Source organism: Nothobranchius furzeri, chromosome 9, assembly GCF_043380555.1.
Source record: "Nothobranchius furzeri strain GRZ-AD chromosome 9, NfurGRZ-RIMD1, whole genome shotgun sequence".
Classification (NCBI taxonomy): domain Eukaryota; kingdom Metazoa; phylum Chordata; class Actinopteri; order Cyprinodontiformes; family Nothobranchiidae; genus Nothobranchius; species Nothobranchius furzeri.
In genome coordinates, this window is record NC_091749.1 from 52,712,834 (window position 1) to 52,736,967 (window position 24,134).

Here is a 24,134-nt window from a genome sequence, read left to right on the forward strand (position 1 = left end):
ATGGTGCTGCGTTAGATCCATCATTGAACAGAAGCGGACTTGTTTAGTCAATTTTTGTTGAAATATACCACAGTGCTGCGAATAAGGCTGAGACAAAAATATTGTTCTTTGTGTGTGTGTGTGTGTGGTGGGGGTGTGACAGAAACCACTTTAAAATTAGAGTTTTCTCACCATACTCAGAAATAATGCACTCTCTATGTTACTTTTGAGTTAAAGCAAAGGTGTTGAAGCAGGCCACTTATTCTAAAAGGGAGCTTGACATCTAACTTGGAGGAACTTCACTCTCGGCTGTGAACAGTCTGAGTGCAACAAGGCCTCTTAATCTGCAAAAAAAGTAGAGCAGATAACCTAAAGTTCCCAAACCAGACAATCTCCTTTCCACATCTACACCTTGAGATCCTTTCCATGAGCACAATATGCAGGATTAGAGACAAGGTGCAGCCATGGCAGGAAAAAAGCTCCCTCTGTTCAGAGGAGAAGGACACAGCTCTCACTGTGGTTGCACAGGGACTGCCTCAGCAGCCATGGTGGTAAGCCTTCTCCACATCTAGAGCTAAATGTTGACAATAGAACCCAACTCCCATGACTCCCTGAGAAACTACGAGACAAACATGGTCCATTTATTCCATGACAAAAGAAAAGCTTACCAGTTTCACCACATTACTGAGCAGTAGTGTGTTCTCCCATTTGGGAGAAAACTAAATAAATATGAAATGTATAAGTAAGAAACATACTTCTCTGTAAAATGTTTACCTCAGACACATTTGTTCAGATGGCCAGAAACCACAGGTTATGATGAACAGGAAGTTACTGGGCCACCAGTCCTGCTGAGAACAGTAATGTGATTTTTAGACTGGCGTGAACTGAAAGGCTGTCATCCAGAAATCAGCATCTTTAAACTCAGTTAAAGTTTGGACAGACATCTGAAGGATAATGTGATGCCAAGTGGTCCTGACCAAGTGAGACCAGCTATAAGAGAAAGCCAGATTGAGTCACCAGTCAAGAGCTTTAATGACTTTGAGTAATTGTTAAACGGCCTAGCAGAGCTCTGTAACTGGTTGTCATTGGTCAGATGAGTTATCATGCAAAGCTTGGCTTCATGGACGGGCAGATTTACTCGTCTTCTCAATGTCTTTCATCGACATCTGCGACTACATATTGAGTTAGTATTAAGAATAAAGTCTGAAAACTTAAAATGACTAGTAAAAACATGTTTTGCTTTATTTGAAAGGTTGCTAACTTAAAGAAGGAATCAGTGTTCCACTGGTATAAAGACGACACAGAGATTATCCCTGATGTAAAGCCAGACCTCGGATCAGGAGTATGCAAGCTGCCGATTAAAGAAGTAGGTACACATGGTCACCTTTTCTCTTTTAAAATCTACAGAATTACTCTTTAGATGTGCTTTGGTACTGGAAAGTTAGTTCTGTACAAATATCACAATTCCTCAAAGGCATAGTTCATGGAAAGACTACATTTTATAAACTCTAGAATTGAAGGCAGATACAAAGACATCCTTTTTCTCCATGTTCCTCCCCCAGTTTTCCCTGAAGACTACAGGAGTTTATAAAGCCACCATAAGTGACGACAGAGGAAAAGATATGAGCCAAATCGATGTCAAGGGAAAAAGTACGAACATTTTTCTTCTTTAATTTCACATTTCATCTATAGAGTAATCACTTTCAGTACTAGTTGCTTTGCTCCCAAAGCATAAATACCATCAGAAAATAGCCAATAAAAAAGACACAAACTTCACAAACATCTGGATGCTCATAAATAAATACAGCTAATGCACACCACAGCTAATAAACCATTTAATTATTCAACTTTATTCTGCTGTAAAGTATAGTAGAGACTTTATGAACCACTATCAATTTATAATAAGGTATGTTGCATTGAGATGCTTTATGAGGTGTTATTATTAAAGAGACCGTGTGTGGTTTTTACTGTTAATCTCTGGAAATATCCATCAAAATGTTGTCAAAAATGAATTAAATGATGCTCAATTGCTGAAAAATGTTGGCAGCTTTGTAACATATAACCAAATAAACCTGGTCTATTATACATGGGAGCGGGTCTAAGTCTCTGGGTGACGCCATTTTAGATGCTGGGTTTCTTTCTACGGGAGAGCATTAGGACAAAATGTATTTACTGATTTGCAACAAACGGTTCAAAATGTTTCACTATTCATAAACATTTTAGTTTTACACATTTACCTCTTCACTCATTGCCAGTGATGAAAGGAAGTCTGGTGTATTAGTTATTTTGCTGGAGGTTGCACTCCCAGGGATTTTTGACCCTAATGGCCATCCGTTGGTAAGGTCTTAATTGAACATGAAAATGTTGCTTTGCTTGCAATGATTCAGGTATGTACTGCTCCCTGTTGCCAGGGTTAATACACACTGTCCCTTTAAGTCAATAAAATCTTAAGGAACATTGTTAATATTTTACGGAAGACAGTTAAATTGTTTTGCTGTCTGAATGCAGATATTTATAGTGAGACTAGCCATGGAATAATAAACATGTGTATCTGAGGAACTAGAGACATCACGACTCAAATGCATCCTCAAGAGGGCAGCGTGGCATCTTTTTATCCTGACACTTTCCCTGACTTTGTCTCTCTCCTCCTCTCCTTTAGTTTTTGAGGATGCCATAAACAAGCTCAGCCAGCTGGCTGGTAGGTGTCTGCCTTCTATTCACATGCACAGAGGTGAACACACACAAATCACCAAACATCACGGGGATCATCTTCGATCCCCCCGAGGGATCCGGTTCAAATTATGTGAATTTAACATGGAGAAATCACAGCGCAGCGATAAGAGATTAAGTAGATCCATCAACAGGCTGACAAGTTTCTACTTTAAAGTCCTACTGCAGCACGTGCACACACACACTCATCAGCGTGTGGCAGAAGTTGTCACGCAGGAAGCATTTGGCCATCATGTGCTGAAATCACTTTAAAATTCCACTCCGCTGTCACACTGACAGAGTAGAGCAGCATCTTCCTCCGATTTTAAGCGACATTCACTTGACAGCTCTGCAGCAACTGTTACAGCCGCAGTTACAGAGGAGAAGAGGGTTCATTACTGCGATAATAGGAAACCATGGTGATGTGACCAGGTGGATGACACACTTGTCCACTTGTAATGTGCAGCGAGCAAAGTTCCACGCAGATATTGTGTAGTAGGAAAGAGCCTTTTATGAGTAATGGCTTCAAAAAAAAGGTTGTAAAACCTCTCATGGTGTCACTGCTTTTATACGGGATGCAACATGCAGTGTGCCGGCTACTCATTAGGCCAATTTTACCTCACAAATGAGATAAAGGTAACATATAAAGGGGGATCTGCAAACTTCCCTTAATGGAAGAGTTCTTTTTTCCATCCAGAGAAAATCAGTTAGGTAATTAAAAAACGAGTAGCGTGCACGTCTAATCTCCTACTGCAGGTTGTTCAGCAGAAGATGGTATTTAATTTTGATTTTAGATGTGCTCCATCATCTCCTTTAGGAGCCAGCGCTGAAGAGCTGGTGATTAAGTGCACCGCAACCGGCATTCAGCTTCAGTGTCGCATGAAGTATTACACCTCCGAGATGAACATCACCTGGTTTCACGGGTAAGAAACGTAATTTGTGAGATTATTACCGCCATAAAAACACAATCTATAACAAGTAGTGTAAACGAACAGAGACTTTTCTCATAAACATGGAGACCAACAGGCCTTTATTTTGCTTTCCTCTCAAGTTAAACTGCCAGGAGTGGCCAAAACAAAAGGTCGTATAAAACTTGTGATAGCTGCTGGCACGTGTTTTTATTACCCTGGTTAGAGCAGTAAACGCTGTCCTGTTTTGTGACAGAAATCACACCCATATCATTTTCAATAAAACGCGAGGCTCTCTGCACTTAAAAGCATGCCGTCTTACCCTGGAGATTATAAAATGGAGAAGGGAGGATGTTGGACAATAAGTGGAAAGAACAAAGTAGGATAGAAAAAGACAAAAACAAGAAGAATAAACTAAAAGGATCACAACCGATGGGGATTAGGTTATTTTTTTTAAATCCCCACTGCCTTTCTGGGAGTGTTTAGCACTAAGGAGTTATGTTAACATGCTTTACCATTTACCTTTGAAGCAAGCTTCTCTTAGACAACACCACACACACTCACACACTAACATCATGTGTCTTCTCTTACCTCTCAGCGAGTCTAGACTCGCCCACAGTGAGAAGATTGTGATTGGAGGAACTCCTGCTATGGCAACAATGGAGGTAGGACAATTTCTGCAGAGTAAATATGCATAAAAGTGGTTTTATGATGTAAAAACACCATTGCCCGGCTGTGTTCACTGGTTCATTGATTCTCAGGTGGTTGAGCCCACGGACAAGGATAAAGGATTGTACTCTATTGTAATCACCAACTCTGAGAACTCACATAAACGAACCCTGGACCTCAGCGGTGATGGTGAGTCCCCTCTCCGCATCATCGTTAATTGTTGTCATTACAGTTGTTTTTATACTTCAGCAGGCAGGACTATAGAGACAGTATGGTCTCTTTAAAGTTTCAGGCCTTTCAACACGTTTGCAGTGGTCTCTAGTATAAATGACTGCCTTGTGAGTCATCTCTGTGGGGGACAAAAGGTCTAGTGCTCCTTTTTCAAGAAGTAGAAGTCAGCCAGAGGAGAGCTAAGCAGGAGACGGCGGCATATGAAGAATTATTTCCTGATAATCTGACATCTCACCTCTGATTGGATTACAGCAATGCGACTTGACCACTGATTCCTTTTGGTTTGCAACATTGATGTTTTATCTCCACTTACAACCCAAGCCTGAAGGAGTTCTTCCATGTTGTGGGGTTGCTAATGCTAAAAGTTAGCTTCTACTAGCCAAAATATGCTTCTTGGATGTTTAAAAACAGCCTTCCCGGGCAAGTCCATGAATATCTTAGGTGTGTTCTTGCTGTGCGTTACTTCTAATTCCATGTTGTCTTTCTTTTAAAAAACACAGAAACGGTTTTGTTACCTGTTATTGACGCTACAGTTTCACCAACATCAGCCTGAAGAAGCCGGCAGCCGTCGGCGAAACTGTAGCATCAATAACAGGTAACAAAACCGTTTCTGTGTTTTTTAAAAGAATGACAACATGGAAGTCCATGAATGCTAATTTTGAATGAATGCTAATGATGTGACATGCAATTAACAAGCTTTTCTAATCTGAGCGTAGTAGAAAAGCAGTAGCTCAGGATGTAGAGGGGGTTGTCAACAATCAAAAGGTTGCAGATTCGATCCCGGCTCCCACCAGAGAATGCTGCTGTTTGTGTCCTTGGACAAAAATGGTAAATGGCCTGTATTTGATATAGTGCCTTCCAGAGTCCTGGAACCCCCCAAGGCGCTTTACAACACAATCAGTCATTCACCCATTCACACACACATTCACACACTGGTGGGGATGAGCTATGACGTAGCCACAGCTGCCCTGGGGCGCACTGACAGAGGCGAGGCTGCCAAGCACTGGCGCCACCAGTCCCTCCGACCACCACCAGCAGGCAACGTGGGTTAAGTGTCTTGCCCAAGGACACAACGACAGCGACAGACTGAGCGGGGCTCGAACCTGCAACCTTCCGATTACGGGGCGAGCACTTAACTCCTGTGCCACCATCGACAAGACAAGACACGTAACCTGCCTTGCCTGCTGGTGGTGGTCGGAGGGGCCGGCGGTGCCCGTGTTCAGCAGTCTCTCTTCCATCAGTGCGCCCCAGGGCAGCTGTGGCTACATCGTAGCTCATCATCACTAGCGTGTGAATGAATGGGTGAATGACTGATTGTTTTGTGAAGCACCTTGGAGGGTTGTAGGACGCTAAGAAGGTGCTATACAAATACAGACCATTTACCATCCTTTTCTATTTTCTGTCTGTGGCTAATGCAAGAAATAGGGGTGGAAGACGTTTCACATTTAGCCTGCGTGTTAAACTGTGACCGATCATAGTTGAAAATAACAAGCAAAATACTGTTTCTTGGTGCTCTTGAGTTGTTTCAGTAAGAAACCTTGCCCGGAATCTGAAACACTCTTTACATGTTTCACGAAACCTTAAAAAAAATAAAAAATAAACCTACAGTTAGTTTAAAATCAGTGCATTCCAGTATGTTTAGTTGCAGAAGGTGCATTATGTCTACATTAATTTAGACATATTTGATAAATGTATTACTTTCATGTTGCATCATTTCAACCCGTTTCTGTTAGTTCATAATGGAGCAAATAAATGCAGTTTAAACGCTTTTTAAAACTTTTAGCAAGACAGATTTCTTGTTTCTTCTCATGTTTTACCATAAAAATGAGTGTCTGAACAGCAGCAATGACTTTCCACCTTATTTGTCTTTCTTCACAGCATATGAGAAAGCATACGCCGAGTTCCAGAAACTAAAGTAAGTCTGTCCTGTGAAACATCGCCTTAATGTGCACATTCAGTAACAGTTTCCACCACATTTGTCTCATGGCTTCAGATTTCACACTCAGTAGCACGAAGGAATAATTTCCCAGGATGCTTTATGTTCATGTACAGACAAATATGGCTCGACTAAACAACATATGCCAAAATTTGAGTGATTTACATTTTTATCTCTAAATCTAAACTATTTTTCTTCTTTTTTGACTGAGTTAGGTTCAACTTATACACATATATGTTTTTGAGATGCAGCCTGGATTCAGCCTTTCAGTTTGTCTAGTCAGTGAAAAAATATTAGTGCACCTGCCACTCTCTGTATTATCCCTCAGTTCAGTGTGAATCCTTGCTTCTAGTGCCTCTCCTGAATATTGTAGATGTTCGGCGTGCCTGCCTCCACTCAGCCTTCACCTCTTGGATCTCTTTTGACATTCCCTCGGGCCGCAAGTCTTTGGTGGATTTAGGCTGTCTCAGGGTCTACTGTTTTCTGCATGTAATACCAGACTGATAGGGTGGTGGAAGGATCGGGGAGGGTTGAGAACAGGGGGTGGGCTGAACTACAAAGCAGGACTTAGGGCTTAGTGAGGTAACTTCAAGTTGAACCTTGAGGTTTTAGTGTCCTGAAAAAGTTTAAGACTATTAGAGCTGCAGTTGAGAGAATAAAGTAGATGCTATTTTGAACACACCCACGTGAATCCGGGCAAATTTAGCAGATTTAATTACTTCGGAAACTAAATAATAAAATCAATATTCTCTTCTCATATAGATTTAGCTTCATATTTCAGGTGTTCCAGAGGTGTATCTCTGCAATTTAAGCTAACAAAATAAAACCTAGGGCTTTAGATGTTACTACTTTAGATCGTCTAACACATATTTGTGCAGATGTAAAAATAAATACATCTTAAAGTCAACAGAGTTTAGCGCAAAGCTTCCACATCTGTCTGAAAGAGCTAATGAGCTGTGGAGGCCGTCTGGACTTCACACAACTGAAGCAACAAAGGTGTGACTGGCTCTCCTCTTCACTCTGAGGGTTAATGTTGAAGGATCGGCCTTGGATGACCATGGACGTAGTTGACCATGGGGAGGGGGGTTGCACGGGGAACATGCCCCCCAAACACACACACACACACACACACACACACACACACACACACACACACACACACACACACACACACGCACACACACACACACACACTTGTTCCAAAGCCAACTTTTGTTCCCTGCACTTTTTACCAATATCACTCTGTATTGAATACACACTGGTTGAGCACTAGGACCAAGTGAAAAACAACCACTGCTGTTGAAGCCTGTAGAGATCCACCCGGTTCTCATGCCAGTTGCCCCCCCCCCCCCATTTCTAAAGTCTAAACTATGTCCATGGCCGTGACACAGTTCATCTTCGGAGATTAAAATATTTTCCATTAATTGAGACGAGCGCCGTAAACAGAAGCACGAAACAAACTACATTAGAGCCTCCAAGTCCTCTCCCACAACACAGGAGCATGTGGGAACGTCTCAGGAGGGACAGCAGTTTTATTCATGTTACATACGTGGCATGCTCAGTTAAACACAAAATGAACAACATTTAAGGCTGCACCTCGAATTACAGAACACATTTTGTATGATTAGAAGAAACTAATTTAAACCGGTTAAGAAGGCATTCAAGTCATTAACTGGCTATGACTTGTTTGTATTTGGACATGGGCAGATACTTTACTTTTTTATTCTGCTGTGAGACTTTGGCAGCCATGATGTGGATGTTGAACTCTCTTCATGGCTGTTCACTTTTGCCTTTGGTGTATTTTTCAACTGGAAACCTATAAACTCGTCATCTTGCCCTCCAGCGAGTAACTGGGAGGCGGGGGCTCATTCCAACGGGTCTATATGAATTAGTAATGTTGTAATGGCCACTTAGAAACTATTCATTCTGAGAAAAGCTGCTTTAGCACCTCATCAGCTTAGACACACACCCTTAAGTTTGCTTGTACCAACCAACTCCAATGTCAGCAATATGTGAACATTTATCACGATGATGATAACTGTAGTACAGCACTAGCTCGAGCTACTGCTAACACTAGCCGTTAACACTAAGCTACCGCTAATGTCTTTGTTGGATGAGAGAAAATCAGCAAAGAAGAATGTTGGAACTCCACCTGCATTCCAGGTGTCCCAGGGACATCCAGACTTATTAAAATGCCAGACAGATCCACAGCTTGCAGTCCTTGTCCTCTTCCTCATTCGTTTGCTAACTCACTCTCCACAGCCTGATGGGCTTGTCATTATGGGGTGGTGGTTGGCCCTATGTAAGAACTCCTGGGCTATTGTGAGTCCGAACAAAATTTCCTATGCCATATGGAGACTCAAAGAACAATTTCCAGTTGTAAAAAACAAACACATTTATATAAACCATACATTTAAAACCTTTTATAAATTCAAAATCTCTGAGCTTGTCAAGGAAAAAGTTCAGTAAAACGTACAGAAAAAAAACCCAGTCTGGTAACAGAACGTATGTGGTCTTATAACTAATTGGATTAAAGCAAACCCCATGCAAATTTGGTACATAAGTTTAAAAAAGAGCCCAACAAAGAGAGAAAGCTTCAAACACTCCACTGCATGCAGAGTAGACACCATCCAAATCCCTTCTCTAATTACCGTTCAAAGAGAGACGTTTACGAGCAAGATTTTTACAAACACTGAAACAAGTGACACCCTGCTGCCCTTCTGATTAAGCATCAACTAGCCAAGATGAGAACAGAGTTCCTCCAGCCATCTGGTCTGGTGGCTATGACCTCTGGTCCTGCCACGCTGCTGTGACAGCCCTCACCCTCATTTCTTACTTTTTTTTTCCAAGCAGAAAGATTTAGGAAACTCTGTAATTGTGATTTGGCTCTAAATCAAGAGCTCCTCCTGATAAGCAATCTGACCAGTATTCAAACTGAGCCAAGTACAGGACTGCAGCAATTTAATCGTTATATTTTATTTTATCTGTAACATTAACTTTAAAAAGCTAATTTAATAATGTTCTGTCTTAATTAAACATTTATTTGTGTTTCAGGGCCGAGGCTTATGCTGAAAAGAGTGAGCCATTCAAATTGAACCATTTCTTAGTTTGATATTTCTTCATTTAAAGACACAATCTGAGTGATAATCTCACCCATGGTTTGTTTCAGACCGCGGTAAGGTTGTCGGAGGACTGCCTGATGTTGTCACTATTATGGAAAAGAAGGTTAGTGTCTTCATCTTTGCTGAGATAAGTCTGTCAGCTCTCTTCTAAAAAGTTCTTCTTTTGAAGACCCTGAGTTTAACCTGTACAGTGTGTGGAGACCCCAAGCCTCAGGTGTCATGGCTGAAGAATGGAGCTGATGTTGAACCTGATGACCAGGTAATCGCCTGACACTGTTACTCAGAATAATTCCACTTAATGTGTTTAACTCATACGTGGTGGCAGTATGTAAGTCTTGTGTGTTTGACTCCTGCCTGCCAAATCCTTCTCCTGACTCTGGCTTTGAGGCGTTTAGCCCACCTCCTTCATCTAGATCAGGGGTGTCAAATATGCAGCCCGCGGGCCGAATCCGGCCCGCGAGATGGTTGTGTAAACTTTATTTTCATACTTTACAATGTAGAGTGAAAATAAACTTATCTTTGTGAGCAAGTTTCCTCTGTAATGAGTGTAAATAAAACAAAGCTGCGCTCAAGGCTCACACAAGAACTTGAGTCACATCCTGAAGTTGGCCGCCACTCAGGATGTGACTTCTGATATTGATGTGCTGGTGAAAGCTAAAAGATGTTAGGTAAAATTAGTCAAATATACTTTACATGCTGCGTGAAACTGATCTAGCCATGTGACCTGTAAGCTCTTTGAATCACTAAGGAATGTTTTTATTTATTGATTGATTTTTTTGTTTTTTTTCAAATTTTCAAGTACACTTCAGATGTTGTACTTGTACTATTTTGGATACACTGTCCTCAGGCTCAAGCTTTGTTTTATATTGATTGTATTAAAACAAAGAAAACAACCTGAAGTTGTTTTTAATTTACCGGTCCGGACCACTTGGGACTAGATTTCCATCAATGTGGCCCCTGAGCTAAAATGAGTTTGACACCCCTGATCTAGATAATCATTTTATTGATCCAACACAACAGGGTGTTCGTTGAATTTGAGCCGGGCCGATGAAGTTTCTGCACTCAGTACAAACCCTGATGGATTATGTGGTGTTATGGGATGACTTTGGATGCATTTAAATATGTCCCACAGTCACAGGAGTCACTCAGAGAGCATAAAGATCAGAGCTGACTCTGTCAAAATAGAGCTGACAGCAGCAACTGCAATAACTAGCTGTTTCTACTCTCAACTCATAAAGTCAGAACAAATGATCCGAACCACACTGGATCGGAACACTGATTACTGGACAGTATGTAGTCTCCTAGGCCCTCATAGCAGCCAGTCTGTGACTCTTCACTGAGAGTGCTTCAACTTATGCAAATTCATTGTTGTTAAAAAGTGTTTGCTCTCTTTCAGATTAGGCAAATTTTGACTTTAAGTTACTTTTATTCAAGCAGCAAGTCATTTTCTGATGAGAAATGACAGAGGTGTCTCCCAGCAGATAAGATGATGGATTATGGGGGGGGGGGGGGGGGGGGGGGGGGCATTCACTAATAAAGATGACAACAATTTAAATTGAATAAAATATTAAAAAAGAAGAATTCTGCTTGTTTTGGAGGTCAGCGAATCCATCCCTCCTACTGTTGTGACCTACTTGCTAACCAGCCTTTCCTGAGAACAGGAGACTATTCTAACAGCTTCTATCAACTTTGAAGACTAGAATGTTTGGTCTGGGAGGAATTTCCCTCCCCTTCATCCATCCCTCATCTGCTAAAAATCTGTCTATAAAGAGAACGAGGGTCCTTGGTGACGTGTTTCTCGAACCCAAGGGCTGCCTCTCCCCTATAGCTCAGATGCTAGAGAAGAGACAAAGATAAGAGGAAGACACAGACGGATGTGTGTACAGATTCAGTGAATGTTGGTCTGAAACTCAAAGTTGAAATATGCAAGTAAAAGCAAACGTTTAAACAGTAAAAAAATCATGCATGTTTTAAATGATCGATAATCACATGCAAAGAAAGTCAAGCAAAAGCTTAATTTTATTACTCATAAATCCAGAGAAAGAGTGAAAGGCAGGATAACAAAAAGACTTGCATTGGTCTAATAAAAAATATACACGTTTCATGCTCATAAATGGCCATATTTCTTTTTTATTGCCTCATGAGGGCTAGCACAGCTCTGATTAGGGCAGTAAATGCCCTGCTACATGTGCCTTTCTCTCCATAAAAACATTTGAAAGTGCATAGCTAAAAAGGGTAAAACACCAGCTATTTTCTGGTCTGCAGCATTACACGACAAACGTCAGATTATAATTTGGTCTCAAGATGCACAAAGAGCAAACACACGCTCCCTGAACCACCTGCAACCATGTATTTTTACAAGATTAAAAACTACATTTTAATTCCAACAACAGGATCCATAGAGCACCGTTAGCCCACGTGGCAACCCAGAACAAAAAACAACTCTGTTTAGTATTAGATTACCATTACCTCCTCCATTTGTGGTCTATCTTAGTCGTTTAGTCTTACATTTGTTTTTTCTTTCAGTACGTGGTCTCCATAGACCAGGGCAAGTTTGCTAGCCTGACGATCAAAGGTGTTTCCATGGAGGATTCTGGCAGATATGCAATGATTGTCCAGAACAAATACGGAGGGGAGTCTGTGGATATAGTGGTGAGTGTTTCTGTTGTGTATCACAAATTACAGGATTTACTCAAAGCCATGAAAATGTTCAGGCTGTCTGCAGCTCCAATCTTATCTGTCCTTTGCCTGACTTTATGTTATTTAGTTTTTATAGCTGCAACGGACTCTTTGTCACAATAATTCATTTGTGGGCTTCAGTGCAAAAAGTGATTTTCTTTTCTTAAAACTCAACATGTTTAGTGTTCCATGAAAGATGTATGGATCTAAAACTACATACTTTATTATTGATGCAAACATACATGGATTTTATTTTTTTACATTGATTTGATTGGAAAGGTCCGAAGGCCCAATTTTAGAAAATTTTAAGAAAATAATATTTTTTTTTTTTAGCCTGGCCTGCCAGACTCCTCCTCTGTTTAATTCTGCGCAGAGAAAGGGTCTGGGGACTCTCTTATTCAAATAACCCCACCCCCTGAGAATTCTAACCGAGCCAATCAATCAGCGCTGAGTAGCGTATGTCACACACTATGGAATCTAATGGGGATCAAATAAACAAATAAATAAACACTCCACAACACCGAGTTTGTCGAACATGGCGACCGAAGAGGAGTTCGCTGCAGCTCTTTCCTCTGTTCTAAATGACTTGTATGTCTTTAAAACAACAAGTAGAAGCGCTAAAAGCCTTTCGTCTAAAGAAAGATGTTTGCGCTGTCACCAGACGCCATTGTTGACTACAGCAAAAAAACTACAGCATCACGGACGTCACACACAGCGTCGCTCAGTTTCTCATAAACAACGAAGACAGCGGCGGAGTTCACTGCGGCTCTTTCCATGTTTGCGCTGTTACCAGACGCCTTCTTTTTACTACAGCTAAAAACCTACAGCGTCACGCGGTACAGTCTGCATTTCCGTCTGTTTTCTGATTGATTGTTTTTGAGCTGCCTAGTCCCGCCCCTCTTGTGCCTCTCTGCCTGTGAGTAACCAGACTCTTTCTCTGTGCAGAATTAAACAGAGGAGGAGTCTGGCAGGCCAGGCTACATTTTTTTTGCTACTTTGCAATCTTGAATTTACAAGCAAACATAATTTTTTTTTGTGAGTTTTGAGTTTCAGATTGGCCAATCACAGATTGAAGGGATATTCCACCCTTAAGTGAAATTTTGTCTATTTATGCATTCCCCAGAGTTAGATAAGTGAGATAAAAGCATTTTGTAACCTGGTTACAGTAATTCTTCTGGTCTGGCAGCAGTCTGTCTGCTTTAGCTTAGCATAAACAATGGACATGAGCAGCAGAAACTAGCATTTTGTGCGCAAAAGTGATTAAAATGATTCAATAGGGATACAAATTATTCCTGGTGAGCTCATTAATCATGTCAACTGCAAATGAAATGTAAGAAGTAACACGAAGGATTTTCAGGAGCCGATTAAGACTTGGGACTACATTACGACAAAGCACCACTGTAAGCCGCCGCTGCTTGGCACACAGATATAACACAGTGGAGTTTGTACAAACACGTTCCAAAAAAAAAAAAACCTACATGAATATAAGTTTTGCAGCAATTATTTGCATAGCATGTTGTGATTACGTGCACAGTTAACAGCAGCATGCAGCTAGCTCAAGTGCTTCCATTACTTCTTCCAGTAGGATTATATAAAATATTTCTTTAACAAATGTGCAAGGCAAATTCAATAATGTAAAATATTTAAAATACCATTTTCATTACCTTGTTTGATGTTTCTGAGATTCGCTTGTTTTGAAATGTTTAATATTCAGTTTAATTTTGGCAACACTCAAACTAGCCATTAGCCTGTCAATCCAGTCAGAACTTATTTCTATCATCCAAACCGATCTTGATCAAAGAGCTATACACAATAGGTAAGAAATTAAATGTTCATAACTTTTCCTCAGAACTCCACTTCAAAAGGTCTGAACATCACACTTTAACGTTCTGTTCCTGTCTTTCTTTCCTTGTCCAGGTCAGTGTGTACCGCCACGGGGAGAAAATCCCTGAGGCAAAACCAGCTTTCACCCCTAAAACGATCATCCCTCCTAAACTCCCCATCGAGATCCCACAGCCTAAAATCCAGCCTGCCAGCGCAGCCCCCACCACATCGACTCCCAGCCCCGCTCCCCCGAAGGCACCAGCAGGCAGAGGGATGAAGAGTCCCACTCCATCTCGGAGAAAGTGAAGAGCATGAAAGTTATAAATGAGGAAAGAAACATATTCACGCAATGGTTCTCATATAGACCACACATATGGAAGCTTTCATTGGTGTGCTCTGTCTGGCATAAAATTCAGCTGATGTGCTTGGAATTAAATTAGAGTTTAAATAAATCCCAACATGAAAAAAAAAATAAACTAATCTCGAGACTGTAAAACATTTATCTTCTTTGAAAGGTCATTTTATGAAAGCGATGCAAAATATGTTTAAATGAACATTAACATAAACATAAATTAAAAGTGGTTTAAACATAAAATTGAGCTGAAATAAAGCTGGAAGTCTAATACGACTCACTGGAAAATAAAGAGTGAAATGTGTTTGTATTGAAAGTGTTTGAATAAACTGTTGATCAAAATAGAAAAATTAAATCTGCAATGCTGGCACCGTTGAGATTTCTGCTCAGATGTTTCAGCTGCACACAAAATCAAACATGTTCCCGATGTCCCATGAGTTCGGTCCGTTTCATTATTGTCGTGTCCTGCGTTCATTCTGCTGTGTAACATGTTGTCTAATGGTTCCTTGCAGAATGTTGCAGAATATCTAACATACGCGCACACACACGCACACACGCACGCACGCACACACGCACACGCACACGCACACGCACACGCACACGCACACGCACACGCACACGCACACACACACACACACACACACACACACACACACACACACACACACACACACATGTCCCTGTGAGGATTAGAAGGTCACTTCATGCCTCGTCAGAGTGAGTTGGACCCGTGTGTTTTTGCTCCTCCTCACACGCATCAACTTGTTTACCTTCTTTGAATAAACTCACTCCTGTAATGTACAAAATAACTCAAATGTTCTACAATCTACAGAAAAACAAACACATTTAGATGTTGTTTTGCTGCAGTAATAACAAAACTGTTTTCAATGGCTTCTAGAACAAACTCAGTTTGAAGAAACAACAGTTAGATTCGACCAGATGAGTGTTGTGTACTGAACCACTAGTTCAGTGGCGGTTCTACATCGAATTACTCCCCGGGCGAGGCCCCCTTTGAGCCCCCCCCCCAACCGCCCCACCACCCCACCTGCACGAACACACGCATGTTTTCTACAAACAGGCATGTTTATTAGAACGACTATTGAACATTCATTTTTCTAAGTTGCACATATTTACATTAATTACTATGAAGTTGTCAGAATGTAAAGCACTATACATTATATACTGTATCAAAATATATAGAATCAAATATACAAAAACAAACAATAACTAAATATTAAGAATATATGAACATAATAGATAATAAATATTCTAAATAGCAAAAATATTTCACACGTAACAAACTAAAGATAATCACTACAGCATTGCACTTAGAACAGAAAACACAAACTAAAATTAAAACCTAACCTTGATGCAAAGTCATCAATAATGTCATCACATGAAATCTGCTCCCCTACTGAGTGATTGATACTAATCAGAGCCAGGTTAGTGAGCCGCCCCTGAAACATAGGTGACCTCAGGTATGACTTGATCAAGTTTTGAAAAGCTCCTCTCAGCTTGAGCCACAGTGACTGGCAGAGCAGTCAAAAAGTTGGGGTAGATCTCCAATAGATCTCATGATCCATAATATTTTAGAATTGCCTCTGAAATTGTAATTTAAACTGACATAAAAAACTGTAGACTAACAACAATGCCAACGTTTACAGAACAAATCATGTAAAATAATCAGTGCAGCCATCTGCAATAAATAAACAGGATAGTTAGTGGTGACTGGGGTGTTTTCTTCTGCTTGTAGAGTTGTTTTATTTATTATTATGTGAACATGATCAACATGTGTTTGTTGTTGTTCAGGCAGGCCATGGGCTGCAGCGAGCATTTAACAAATCCTAGTTTGAATCAGTAAAAAACGATTCAAGGACTTTTTTTCGAACCATTTGAATATTCGTTTCAATATTTCAGCCCTATTAGCTCTGTTAGCAATTAGTTGACCGCATTTAACCGTTAAAATCCCAGTTAACTGGTTCAAAAAATTGAAAACATGCATCATGAGAGCGTACATCCCTTTATCTTTCTCCTCTTTTTTCTTTTTTTCCCCCTGAATGGGGCACCTGGTGGTTTTAGCCTTTTAATGTTCATCTCTTCTGTTTGGCTCTTGACTCCGTAAGTTTCCTTTAGTCAGGACTAAACTATTTGACCTTGATGGGGGTGTGACCACAAAATCGTTTTGTTTTTCCTTTTTTTATTCGGCCATTTCATACAATTCAGAGAAACCTGAAAGAATGATAGGCCTGTGTTTATGATATTATGAATGAAATATGGAAGAACGTTAAGATGTGATTGACTTTAGCCACGTTAATACAGTTGATTCAGCCCCTGCACGCTCATTTCATTTGGGAAAGACGCAGAGGTGAATTCCCCCGCCGCACCCCTCCCCTTCCTGTTCTTCATAGACACACGGTGCACGTGAACGTTCTCAGTCAGCATGAGCGCCTGCAGCTGCAGGGGGCGCCAACTTGCTGTTTCCAATCCAGACACTGTCAGATAATAGAAAACCTCGGTGCGGCGCAGATTTCCTTTTTTTTTTTTTTTACTCAGCGCTTGTGCGCCCCTTTTGTGTCATGAAAAAATGCCGCCCCGGGCAACTGCCCTGTCTGCCCGTGCCTAAAACCGCTACTGCACTAGTTGCAGGAAAAGCTCTTGGGTAGGGAGACAAGTGAAGAAGAAGATGAGAAGAAGTAGTTGCTGATGGTGCATCCGGTTTGTCTTTGGAACTTGGAAATCCTGACTTCCGAGTAGGAAAAATGATCCGATACAAAGTCAGACTTCCCAGCTGGAAAGTCAGGAAAAAATTTAGAACTCAGAGTAACATTTTATAATAAGGGTTCCTTTATTAATGTTCTTTAGTGCATTATTAAGCATTAATAAACAAGGGGTCCCTTTATTAACGTTCCCAGTGTTGGAAACTTATAAAGGTTAGGGTTAACCCTAAGACAAAGGGCCAGCGGGGGTGTCTGCTTAGTAATGCATCACATTTTAGGATGAAGCAGTTGTTAATAATTTCATAAATATTTTATTAATGCACTTACGTTAATAGAAGAGGCTCTTATTGTAAAGTGTTACCAAACCCCGACCTGAACATCCAATAGGGTAGCTCTCTGTATCAACAACAGTAAGTTTTGGTTGAAAGGTGTTTATTTTTCAATAGTGCGTTAACCATCAATGTTACACGTAGAGCTTGCAACTCTAAGCTGTGGGTGGGCTGCATATGTGTTTAGTGGTCATCTGTTTTTGCAGAAAGATGACAAAACAACAGTTTTCAAGGGCGTCGCCACATTGGAATCCTGATTTCTCCAACCAAGGTGAGCAGAACACTTGAGTGTGACGTGATTCCCAGTTCTGAGTTTGGACTTCCGAAGTAAATCGAACAGATCAACAGATGACTTGATAAATGATCGATTCTGACACGTGACCGTCTTCCTCTGTGTGTAATAAAGTTTGAATCATAAAGTAAACCTTCTCATTTAAGCTCCACACATAAAGAAGAGGTTTTAGACAACATGGCTGTTGCTACTGTATCATTTTCTTCTCCTTTGTCATGTCCAGGTGAGCCTGGCGTACCACTGGACACGTGGGAGAAAACGTCTCCAGAGTTAGTTGCTGGTGCTCACTAACATTTAGTTATAGTGGGGCCACTTCCAAAGGGAAAATCTCCTTAAAACATCTCATTTCGTCAAAATGAACAAAACTGTTATTTCACAAACCTTGAAATTAACAATCACACATTAAACTTTAACTTTAGCAAGACTTAGGGAATTAAAGAAATATGAACAAAAGAAACAGACACAACCAAAAAAAGGAACAACAGATGAACTTTGAAAAAAAAAGGATGTTAACTAGTGATGAGTGAAAAGAAAACACATTTTCCACTCCAAGTTAATATGTAAAACACGTATTCTGTACACGATTCTAACATAATCCCATGGGGATTAATAACATGGGGCTGCATGGTGGAGCAGTGGTTAGCACTGTTGCCTCGCAGCACGAAGGTTGCAGGTTCGAAACTCGGCTGCGGCCTTTCTGCGTGGTGTTGCGTGTTCTCCTCATGCATGTGTGGGTTTCCTCCGGGTACTCCGGTTTCTCCCACGGATATCAACATGCCCTATAGGTTATAAACTGTAAGTCGCTTCGGATAAAAGCGTTTGCCAAATAAATAAACTTAAACTTAAATAAACTTAAAATAATCACAGAGTATTTTGTGAAAAAACATATAGAGTGTATGGATCTACAAAAAACTTTTCATAAGAACCTCGAAAGATTCCCCCTCAGACCAGGTCATTGCTCCTGGCCTTATTCCACTACCTCCGCTCCGCTCCGGCACGAACTCCGCAGCAAAATCAGTCCCGTTGTAGTCAATCAGAGCTGTTCCACTGCTGCGGCCGTGCGGCGCAATGCGCCGCCCGCCATCCGGCGAAAATAGGATCGATACTATTTTTGCCGGAGTCAATGGACAGGAATCACAACCGCCCAACAGGAAAGGGAGCAAGCACAACTTCCGTTATTTCACAATAAATCGATAAACAAAAAGCGTTTTTGTTTCATATGCACAGGTTTAACAACCTTTAACAACTATCAATGGCGGCTGAAGTTTAAATGCACAAAAATAAGCCATAAATACAGTTTCTACTATCAAAGTAGTCACACGTTGTTGATCCAAACACTGCTGATCTCTCAACACAAATGATGGGCAGATTAAACAGATCATTTCGATGCTTCTCCCACACAACGGGTGTTTGGATCTAACTTCCGCGTTTATTGCTCGGACTGTATCGCAAGATCTCGAAAATCCCGCACATGCCTGTTTGCGCACCTCAGGTCTCCTCACCAGAGTGGAGCCGTTGTAGAGCGGGTACCAAGAAAAATTGAGTTCGGAAATGAGCGGCTGCGGAAGGCGGGGGCGGAGCGGAGCGGAGGTAGTGGAATTTTGGGGTTACCGAGACTAGATGTTTCCTCTTGGCTTTACCGTGACTAGATGTTTGCTCTTGGCTTTACCGTGACTAGATGTTTGCTCTTGGCTTTACCGTGACTAGATGTTTGCTCTTGGCTTTACCGTGACTTGACATTTGCTCTTGGCTTTACCATGACTAGATGTTTGTTCTTGGCTTTACCGTGACTAGATGTTTGCTCTTGGCTTTACCGTGACTTGACATTTGCTCTTGGCTTTACCGTGACTTGACATTTGCTCTTGGCTTTACCGTGACTAGATGTTTGTTCTTGGCTTTACCGTGACTAGATGTTTGCTCTTGGCTTTACCGTGACTTGACATTTGCTCTTGGCTTTACCGTGACTAGACGTTTGTTCTTGGCTTTACCGTGACTAGATGATTGTTCTTGGCTTTACTGTGACTAGATGTATGTTCTTGGCTTTACCGTGACTAGATGTTTGTTCTTGGCTTTACCGTGACTAGATGTTTGTTCTTGACTTTACCGTGACTAGATGTTTGCTCTTGGCTTTACCGTGACTAGATGATTGCTCTTGGCTTTACCGTGACTAGATGTTTGCTCTTGGCTTTACCGTGACTAGATGATTGCTCTTGGCTTTACCGTGACTAGATGATTGCTCTTGGCTTTACCGTGGCTAGATGATTGCTCTTGGCTTTACTGTGACTTGATTTTTGTTCTTGGCTTTACTGTGACTTGACATTTGCTCTTGGCTTTACCGTGACTTGACGTGTGCTCTTGGCTTTACCGTGACTAGATGTTTGCTCTTGGCTTTACCGTGACTAGATGTTTGCTTGTGGCTTTACCGTGACTAGATGTTTGTTCTTGGCTTTACCGTGACTAGATGTTTGCTTGTGGCTTTACCGTGACTAGATGTTTGTTCTTGGCTTTACCGTGACTAGATGATTGCTTGTGGCTTTACCGTGACTAGATGTTTGTTCTTGGCTTTACCGTGACTAGATGTTTGCTTGTGGCTTTACCGTGACTAGATGTTTGCTTGTGGCTTTACCGTGACTAGATGTTTGTTCTTGGCTTTACCGTGACTAGATGTTTGTTCTTGGCTTTACCGTGACTAGATGATTGTTCTTGGCTTTACCGTGACTAGATGTTTGTTCTTGGCTTTACCGTGACTAGATGATTGTTCTTGGCTTTACCGTGACTAGATGTTTGTTCTTGGCTTTACCATGACTAGATGTTTGTTCTTGGCTTTACCATGACTAGATGTTTGTTCTTGGCTTTACCGTGACTTGACATTTGCTCTTGGCTTTACCATGACTTGATGTTTGCTCTTGGCTTTACCGTGACTTGATGTTTGCTCTTGGCTTTACTGTGACTTGACGTTTGCTCTTGGCTTTACCGTGACTAGATGTTTGTTCTCCAAATCAAAGACAATCTCAGTTTCTCTATTATGAGGTTGTTCAAAGAGCCATCTTTGAGACCTAACCTGCTAACTGTTCATAAACTCACTTGATAAAACCCAACCATGCAATGATCAGCTCTCTGTGAATCACTGCCAAGTAAGCAGAGCCTCAAGTTAGTCTGACACAGCAACCACTAAAATCTGTCAAAACCAAATTAATATTAATTCCTCTAGCATCAGATGTGTTTGGAAAACCGACATGCATTTGACCTTATATAGTACATGAATTATGTACAAAGAGAGTTAGTGACTCACACTAGAGTTAGCTTTAAGAAATTTGTGCCTGAGTGAAGAAGGTGGTGATGAGAAAGATGGCTGATGAGATTTGAGCTTCATTAAAGCTGATGGGAAGAGCAAACAGAGAAGAGTGGAGCAGGTGAAGGGTAAAGTGATTGTTTCTGTGTTTGCTGTTGCTAATAAAAGAAAGAGATTACTCTTTGCTGAGTCTGTATATTCATTCTGTCGGAGGGAAAGAGATGGAGAGCAAAAGCTGGGCTGGGAGACTAATGGAGATACTGAAGGAGAGATACGGAGGTTTATGCTTTTTGTGTTGCTTCTGTTTTTGAGTTGTTGATGCGTCTCCTCTGACACTACGAGACATGTCTCGGCATGCTTGTTAACAGCTTGTGAATGGCTTGAGCACTATGAGATGGAGCTGCAGCAAATGGGAAAATGGGGAAGGTGTTGGCGTGAATAATATGTTAGATGAGCATTTTTTTCTTTTCGACAAAAACAAACAATTAAAATTGAAATAAAACAAAAGTGTACAAATGTGAAAGAAAAACAGGCAAAGCGTCAGCAAGATTTGCATGGAGTAATTCGGTTACAACTTCATGAGGCGCAACCGAGAATAAACAACAAGTGTTTGTTAGTGAGGGCGGGAGGGAGAGAGAGAGACCGAGATCTGAATCATTTTGATGTATTTGCTGATCATCTGCTGCGAGATCTTTTCCCTGACTTTTTAATTAATTTTCACATTTTTAATCAACATAATTACCAAGGATCCACACGTTGCCATGGCAACCAACTTTTAATTTCACTAAAGTTGGGAAACGGCTGTGAAAAGCTGCACACCCCATTCAATCGCAGACTCACCAATAGATGCAAACGCACAGATACACTCACACACCCATATATACTGTAGATGACTGCTATCTAAATGGAATAGCAAGCCAGCGCTGATCGCATGAAATTGTGTTTCCAAATATAACACCGTGTCATTGGAGAGTGTGGGAGTGTGTGAGTGTGCTGCAAAACCAGATTTTAGAAGGAATGTTCTTCCACAGAGCTCCACATGGGGGCACTATGGGAGCATGCACACATATTAAGACACAGCGACTCACTTTGAGGCACACGCACACACACACACACACACACACACACACACACACACACACACACACACACAGAGTCCTGCCATAATTAAAGCAAGGCTGTTCAAACAATGAGATAAACTAGGAGCAGAGACATTTTGTGGGTGCACACACACACACACACACACACACACACACACACACACACACACACACACACACACACACACACACACACACACACACACACACACACACACACACACACACACACACACACACACACACACACACACACACACACACACTTTAAAGTTAGAATTTGACTTCATTAGTGTAGATGGTTATTTCCTGGAAGATGATATTGATTTTTAAAGATTTTTGTTCCAGAGACAAAGCAAAGGAATATAAGGAGGAATTAAGTGAGAAAAAGGTGTGTTATGCTGTAAATCGTTTTCAGAACAAATCGTTTTTACTGTACATACAAAAAGGTATGCCTTTAAGAGGGATGGAAGGAGTATAGGGTGATGTAAAGAAAAGAGCAGACACAAAAGTTGATACATCGATCGAGGAGAAACAAATAAAGGTGAGAAATGGTATGAGAGCCAAACTAAATAAAAACGAGGTGAAGGAAAAAGGAGAACAAGCAGAGCAAAAGAAGAGAAAAAGAAAAAGCAGACTTAAAAAAAATCTATTCCTACTCTAAAATAGCAATGCATTACATATAACGGCAGGATCTTGTGTGTTGTTCCTGAAACCATCTCACAGCTTAATCGGTGGCATGTGTTGTTTTAAAGGGGCAGTGTTTTGGGTTTAATGACATTTAGGGGCAACCATGCAGATTGCATCTAACAAAATTACCCCCACCTCAATCTGCCCTTTCAAACAAGTTTGGGAAAACTTAATGAAACGTGACAAACTGTGATGAAGAGGCTCCATCTGTTAATATAAACGAGCCTCTTCAAGCACACGAAGGCAAGATGGTTGTTTAGGTCTTCTTCTGCACCCATTTTATGGTTATTAATGTAGAGTCCTTCCTGCATGTTGGAAGTCAGTGACACTTATTGACTTTGTCATGATTAACAGACATATTAGGAATGACAGTTATGTATCAAATGAAGAAGCTTAACAAAAAAGTAAGGTTACATCTTTGTTACTCCCTTTGGAAAAGGATTCACTTCTCAGAAGGGGAAGCAAATAACCACAGATCATCGTTCATCTAGCTCCCAGTGACTAAGTGACGTTTGAGATGTCAGTGGGGTGGGGGGTGTTGGATTAATACTGGGGTTGGGTGAGGGGCGGCTGACAGCATGAGGACCTCGAGTCTGGATCTCTAGTCCAAGGACAGCATGCCTATTTGCCATTCTGGTGAGCGGTGGTTCTGGCGGCTCTCTGCTACTGTGGGTTCTTACATTAAATTCAGAAACACTGTGTCAGCACTGTTCAATAAATCATTTTGTGTCGACTGGGGCGAAAACACAAACAATGACAAGTGTTCCTCTTAAAAACATGTTGGTTTCATGGAAAAATGAAGCAAACTCGTGTTTAGATGTGATAACTAAAGCTGCTTGCACTGGCCATATGCTAAACAAGATACACAAAATATTCATGATTTTTTATCCCAAAAGTACGAGCACATCATACGGTACGCCTTTCTGGTGTTGGGTTGGGCTGCTACTGGTGTTCAACAAGGTGTTGGAAAGATCCCTCACATGCCAACGTGACAGCATCAGTTCCATCCATGTTGGGAGTCTCCCGTTCCGGTAGCTGTGGCGGCTGCTGGAGTTTCCTGAACTTGTCGTGTTTTAGAAACCAGTTAGAGATGATCTGAGTTTTGTGATGTGATGAAAGTAGCCACCAGCAGATGGGTCCTCTACGGTCATAAAGGGATGGACATTGGTCAGCAACGATGATATTTAAAGTCCCAGACCTGCATTAGTCAGCATCACACACTGGTGGAATTACAGCTCTGCATTTGACCCATCCCTCTGGGGAGCGGAGAGCTGCGCTCAGGAACTATTTGGTGGTTTAACCACC

At 41.2% G+C, this 24,134-nt stretch overlaps 1 protein-coding gene across 1 annotated transcript in view; it reads left to right on the forward strand.

Annotated features, from left to right (window-relative positions):
- The window catches only part of myom2b (myomesin 2b), a 34,490-nt gene extending 19,704 nt beyond the window's left edge, over nucleotides 1-14,786 (forward strand). The window contains exons 28-39 of the mRNA XM_070554936.1: nucleotides 1,232-1,345; nucleotides 1,542-1,629; nucleotides 2,639-2,677; nucleotides 3,506-3,611; nucleotides 4,195-4,261; nucleotides 4,358-4,454; nucleotides 6,375-6,411; nucleotides 9,487-9,509; nucleotides 9,602-9,657; nucleotides 9,724-9,813; nucleotides 12,081-12,206; nucleotides 14,151-14,786. Of these exons, the coding sequence (XP_070411037.1) occupies nucleotides 1,232-1,345; nucleotides 1,542-1,629; nucleotides 2,639-2,677; nucleotides 3,506-3,611; nucleotides 4,195-4,261; nucleotides 4,358-4,454; nucleotides 6,375-6,411; nucleotides 9,487-9,509; nucleotides 9,602-9,657; nucleotides 9,724-9,813; nucleotides 12,081-12,206; nucleotides 14,151-14,363 (1,056 nt within the window). The 3' untranslated portion in view covers nucleotides 14,364-14,786. The remainder of the gene's footprint in view (nucleotides 1-1,231; nucleotides 1,346-1,541; nucleotides 1,630-2,638; nucleotides 2,678-3,505; nucleotides 3,612-4,194; nucleotides 4,262-4,357; nucleotides 4,455-6,374; nucleotides 6,412-9,486; nucleotides 9,510-9,601; nucleotides 9,658-9,723; nucleotides 9,814-12,080; nucleotides 12,207-14,150) is intronic.
- Nucleotides 14,787-24,134: the final 9,348 nt, after the last annotated feature.